The 5,724-nt window shown below is 58.8% G+C and overlaps 1 protein-coding gene across 1 annotated transcript; it reads left to right on the top strand.

The window, feature by feature from the left end:
- The first annotated feature begins 1,311 nt into the window (after nucleotides 1–1,311).
- On the top strand, nucleotides 1,312–5,724 carry LOC135421680 (uncharacterized). Its single transcript, XM_064670318.1, has 6 exons — nucleotides 1,312–1,468; nucleotides 2,654–2,983; nucleotides 3,072–3,341; nucleotides 3,521–3,580; nucleotides 4,747–4,795; nucleotides 5,564–5,724. The coding sequence occupies exons 1-6, from the start codon at nucleotides 1,378–1,380 to the stop codon at nucleotides 5,565–5,567; spliced, it is 804 nt and encodes a 267-aa protein (XP_064526388.1). The 5' UTR covers nucleotides 1,312–1,377; the 3' UTR covers nucleotides 5,568–5,724.

Genomic DNA, 5,724 nt, shown 5'->3' with positions numbered 1-5,724 from the left:
CCACGTTGGTGATCCTGGCACAGCATCTCCCCTCTGAGGGGGTGCAGGCTGCCAAGCCACGCTCCTCCAGGGAAAAATGTCCCTCTGGATAGGGACCAAGGGGACCCAGAGGTGCTGGGTGTTGAGTTTGTTGTTTTTTTCTGAGGTTGCTGGGGGCCAGGAATAGGTGTCAAGAAGGGTGTCTGAGCCTGCCTTCAGCAGGAAGATCTCCTGCACAGGGTGCTCAAACCAGTTTGGCTTGGCTGAGGTTTTTATGTCTGGATCTAATATATCTATCTATATCTATATCTATATCTATATCTATATCTATATCTATAATCTTTATCTATATCTATATCTATATCTATATCTATATCTATATCTATATCTATCTATATCTACCTATATCTATCTATTTATGCCTATATCTATTTTTATATCTATATCTCTATCTAATCTATATTTATTCATCTGTATATCTCGTGGGTTGGTTTCCCAGCCTCCAGCCCCCCAAAGCACCACGTAGGCTTTTCCTGCCACAAAACATCTGTTTGTGCCCTCCTCACCCTCCCAAGCTGCCCAAGTGATGGAAACCACCGAGGGAAGGAGGAGAACATCCTCTCCCTCCCCATCTGTTCCCCACGGAACGTTCCGTGATGAACCTCCTGGGGGAGCAGAGGGATCTTTATGTCCCAGCCGCGGTCCCGTCCTTCCCACAGCCCTCCCTGGAGCTGGAGGACTGCTCCAGGAAATGATTAATCCCCAGTTTTTGTTGCTGTGGTGGGATCCTTTGCCCCGTGAAGGACTCCCGGGGGCAGGGGATGGGGTGAGGCCATTCCCTCAGTGCCTCTCTGCTGGGATTTGGGGCGTTTGCCCCGTGACAGGTAGAGCAGGTACGGGAGGGGCAGGAGGAGGCAGCGCCCAGGGCCTTGGGGGGGTTCTGTGGGTTGGGTTTGGATGTCCTGGGGAGGGGAGAGGAGGGAAGGCAAGGAGAAAGAGAGGAAGAGGAGAGGAGGAGGAGAGGAGAGGAGGAAAAGAGGAAGACAGGAGCAGGAGAAGAGGGGAGAGAGAAGAAGAGAGGAGGAGAAAGAGAGGAGGAAGAAAGGAGGAAGAGACGAGGAAGAGAAGAGAGGAGGAGAGGAGGAAGAGGAGGATGAGGAGGGGAAGAAGGTGGGAGGGGAAGGGAGGGAAGGAGGGAGAAAAGGAGGAGGAGGAAGAAGAGGAGGAGAGCAAGCAAGGGGGGGGGGGAGGAGGAGAGGAGAGGAGAGGAGAGGAGAGGAGAGGAGAGGAGGAGGAGGAGGAGGAGGAGGGGGAGGAGGGGGAGAGGAACCGCCCGGAACCGCCCCAACGGATCTGCCCGAGTCTCGTGGCGGAGCCGCCGCTGTACCGGCCCCGCAGATGTTCCCCGTCCCCCTCCTCCCCTTCCTCCTCCTCCTCCTCCTCCTCGTCCTCGCCCCCGGCAGCGCGGCAGCCGGCCCGGGGATCACAGGCGAGTCTCTGCCCCGGGAGGAGCGGGGGAAACACCCGCGATCCCCCCGCCTGGGGGTCGGCCACGCTCCGGGGGTGCCCGCGGGTCTCACCCGGCGCGTTCCGGGCAGGTTTTGCCGAGCTGGGACCAGTCGGGGGCGAGCGCGGGGGGAAAGGCGGGCGGGGGCCCCTCCCGCAGCATCGAGCCCCCCGGGTCTGGGGGCGCCGGGAGCTGCTCCTGGCGCCTGTTTTAAGAAGCCGAGGCGAGTCCAGGCTCGGGCATGCCTTAATCCCGGGGAAAAGCTTTTAGAGGAAGGTCGGGAAGGGACTTGCGGCTTTTCTCGGCTCTCGGCGCGTTTTCCCGGCAGGGCCCCGCGGGCGGTGGGCTGTGCCCGGGGGGTCCCGCAGCTCCGTCCCCCGGAGTCTGTCCCCTGTAACGTGGGAGGAGCCTTTCCGTGTCGCTGCTTAATGACTTGGGGGTCTGGGTGGGTGAGAAGCTCAAGGCGACCCGGCCAACACGGCTGAATGCCCACAGCGTGGGCAGCAGGGCAGGGGGGGATTCTGCCCCTCTGCCCCCCTAGGTGAGACCCCACCTGCAGAGCTGCCTCCAGCCCTGGGGAACAACATCAGAAGGATGTGGAGCTGTTGGAGCAAGTCCAGAGGAGGCCCCCCCAAGGGCTGGAGCCCCTCTGCTCTGGAGCCAGGCTGGGAGAGCTGGGGGGGTTCACCTGGAGAAGAGAAGGCTCCAGGAAGACCTGAGAGCCCCTTGCAGGGCCTAAAGGGGCTCCAGGAGAGCTGGAGAGGGACTTGGGACAAAGGCCTGGAGTGACAGGACAAGGGGGAATGGCTTCTTGGTGAAGGTAGGGTCAGATGGGATATTGGGAAGAAGTTCTTCCATGTGAGGCTGGTGAAGCCCTGGCACACATTGCCCCCCAACACTCCCCATCCCTGGGAGAGTCCAAGGCCGAGCTGGACAAGGCTTGGAGCAACCTGGGCTAGTGGAAGGTGTCCCTGCCCATGGGACTGGCTGATCTTTAAAGTCCCTTCCAAACCATTCCATGATTCATGATTCTATAAATAATTCCCTTCTTGGCCCCGCTGTTTGTGAGCAGCTGAGCCAGGAAGGGTTCCTGCAGCACCTCCTTCATCCCCGGTGGATGAAGTGGGATCTCTGTAGCCGTGGAGTCACTCCTGGTTTCTTTTCCAGCCCGCACACTCGCTCCGTGCTACTCGGCCGACCTCAGCCCGGCCTCGGGGCGCCTGGTCTCGGCCGTGGGCTGCACCGTGCTGCTCACGGTGCCCCGGCTGCGGGTGGGCAGAGCGGTGTCCTGGGAGTACAGAGCGGGCGTGGAGCAGGGCGTCATCCTCCGCTATGCCTTCGACCGGCCCCCCAGCACGTCCCGCCCCTACGAGAACCGCACGAGGTTCAACGAGACCAACTTCTCGCTGCAGATGGTGCTGCGGCGCGGCGACGGGCGGCTGTACCGCCTCAGCTCCGAGGAGGAGGCCACAGACTGGTTCCAGCTGTATGTTGTTGGTGAGTGATGCCACGGCCAACCCTCCTCCGTGGCCGGGCATCCGCGGAGCCGCGGGTTTGCCCGTGACAGTCCGCCTGTCTCTCCCAGAACCGCTGTCCGAGCCAGAAATCGTGGGCAACTCGTCGGTGAAGGCAGGAGACGACACCAAACTGGTCTGCAATGTCCTGAGAGGGAAGGCAGACTTGTACTGGTGGAAGAAAAATGGGAAGCTGCTTCTGGGAAGTGACCGCATCCAGTTTGAGGACAACAGCACGCTGTGCATCGTCAGGGTGTCGATGAGGGACAGCGGGTACTACGCGTGCGTGGTGCGCAACGCCGTGAGCCAGAACGAGACCTCCTTCCTGCTCCACGTCCACCGTGAGTGGGGGCTCCTTCCCCGTGCCCAGGGAAAGAAACGGGGGAAAACAGTCCCCAAAGAGGGATCCTCTCTCTCCTGCTGCCCCCGTCTCCCTGTGCTGCATGGGCAGGTTCTTGCTTGGAGAGTGGGGGGGGTGGATTTCCTCTGGTGCAGAGGATGAGGGTTCTCCCCTTTGCAGACTCGGCGAACGTGGTGCTGCCCGTGGTCCTGGCGTGTGTGGTGGTCGGCTGCCTCGCAGGTGGGTGCTGGGGAGCAGCTGGTGGGTGCTGGGCTGACTCTTTACCCTGCCTGCTGCCTGGCTGGTGGGTGCTGTGGCAGGTGCTGTGCACCAGAAGGGTACTGTGTGGCAGGACCTGGCCTTGCCACCCTACATCCTACAGGCAGGAGCTGGGCTTTGTCCCAGCTGTTGTTTCAAACAGGGTGTCCCCAATCCGAGGAGGTCCTGCTGTCCTCCGTTGTCCTCTTTTGCCTCCCTTTGCCTCCCTCCCCCCCCGGGCACAAGAGGGAAGGTTGTCATGAAAACCCCTCCTGCACATCCAGAACAGGCAGGAGGTTATATTTGACTGTCCTGATCTGGGCCAGCCTCCAACAAAACCCCATGGTTGCCAGGGCAGGTCACGCATCCCTTCTAGGGTGACAGCCCTGAGCCCCCCCCCGTGCTCTGCTGTGGTTTTCTGCCCTCAGAAGGGAAATGTGCTTCCAGTCTTGCTTTCCCTCCTTTTTTGGAGCTGGAGAGTGTGTCTTCTGGCCCATCCCATCCCATCCCATCCCATCCCATCCCATCCCATCCCATCCCATCCCATCCCATCCCTAATCGCTGGCGAAGTGGGGATTTTAATTCTCAGATTGCCAACTGAGGGACAAAAAAAACCAAGAACCACCCAAACCTGGACCTGGATCTGGTTTGAATGGGGTGGGAGGTTCTCCCTGGGGGTTGTAAGTGTGTTTCGTTGTTGCACAAAGATTTCAGGTTTTTCCTGTGAAAAGCCTCGGGGCACTGGGGAGGTGCTGGAAAAGCTCCTGGCTGTGCTCCCACTCTGCTCATCCCATCACACTCCCCTTCTCCCTGCTCACACGTGGCCAGAGCTGGTGGCTGGTCCCCTCCCTGGCTGTTGATGGGACTGGGACCTGTGGGGCACTGTGGGGTTGGGCAGGGGGGGTCTCCCCCATACCCCAAACCCCAGCCCTGTGTCGGGAAGGGCTGGTGGACACTCCTGGGTTGAGGTTTCCCAGCTGGAGCACCATCTCCAGGGCGTTTAATGGAGATGGGGATGATGGGGCTTGGAGCAACTTGGTCTAGGGGAAGGTCCCTGCCCATAGCAGGGGGTTGGAACTGGATGGACTTTAAGGTTCCTTCGATCCAAACCATTCTGGGATGATGCTGATGGTTGCTTTTATCCCCAGGTATCTTCGTCTGGTGCAGGAAAACGGAGCAGCCGTTTCGGCTCTGTAGGTAAGATGCCTCCAGCCCCCTCCTGGGGGTGGCCCTGCTTCTCCAGCCAAAACTTACTATCTACAAGCCCAAGTTTGTCCTTGGCTGGATCTGAGCAAGCTGGAGAAATGAGGGAGCTTGGAGTGCTATCCCAGCCTCTCCTGGTAAGAGGCAGTGGAGGGGCTGCTCTCCCCACTCTGAAGGCTCAGAGGATTTGCTGCCCTCCCCTTTTTAATCCCCACTCCGATTTATGCTGGGATTTACTCTGGAAATATTCTTGATTTCCCCCCCCCCCCCCCCCCCCGAGCCTGATGCTCCTGGTTATCTTAGCTCTGGAACATGCTCTTTAATGAGTGAATTTTTGAATACTCCAGAAATTTCTGGGAAGCCAATGAGTCTCTAAATGTTCTCAGGAGTCACTCACTCTGTGTGACCATGCACACACTTGGGCTGTTAACTATAGCTTCCTAGCTCTAGTTAGCACTACTCAGAGAGTAGTGGGTCCTTAAGGATGGAAAACCCATCCCACGTTGCTGCTGGTTGAAAACAAGAGAGCTCTCAGGTGCCTTGTGCATCCAGGTAGGTCCCAGGTAACTCCTCCCGGGGATAAATTGGCCAAGGTATCTTGTGGAGTTTGGAGCAGAGCAGAAATCCAGACCTTCTGGGACTGCCACTGCCAGCATGGGACACCCTGAGCTGCCTGAGGCCTTGGAGGGATCCAAGTGAGCAGCAGATGGAGAATCCATGCCCGGGACATGGCTCAGATGAGAACCTCTCCTCTCCTTGCAGGTAGAGCTGCCTCAGCTGTTCCCTCGCTGCCCTTCCCTGATGATGGATGTTGCTGGGAATGCTGGGTGTCCCATCCAGTCCCAGCCTCTCCCAGGCTCACCTCTGAGGTGTTCAAGCTGCTGAAACCCACAAATTTTTTTGGAAAACACTGGCTTGGACTA

This window comes from Pseudopipra pipra, chromosome 13 (genome assembly GCF_036250125.1).
Source record: "Pseudopipra pipra isolate bDixPip1 chromosome 13, bDixPip1.hap1, whole genome shotgun sequence".
Taxonomy (NCBI): domain Eukaryota; kingdom Metazoa; phylum Chordata; class Aves; order Passeriformes; family Pipridae; genus Pseudopipra; species Pseudopipra pipra.
Note: the sequence above shows the minus strand (reverse complement) of the source record. Positions and strands in the feature narration are given on the sequence as shown.

Excerpts from the sequence above, each read along its gene's own strand:
- LOC135421680 (XM_064670318.1), top strand. The coding sequence starts at position 1,378 with ATGTTCCCCGTCCCCCTCCTCCCCTTCCTCCTCCTCCTCCTCCTCCTC. Across the intron at positions 2,984-3,071 it reads GTTCCAGCTGTATGTTGTTG|AACCGCTGTCCGAGCCAGAA; the intron begins GTGAGTGATGCC and ends TGTCTCTCCCAG. Across the intron at positions 3,581-4,746 it reads GGTGGTCGGCTGCCTCGCAG|GTATCTTCGTCTGGTGCAGG; the intron begins GTGGGTGCTGGG and ends TTTTATCCCCAG.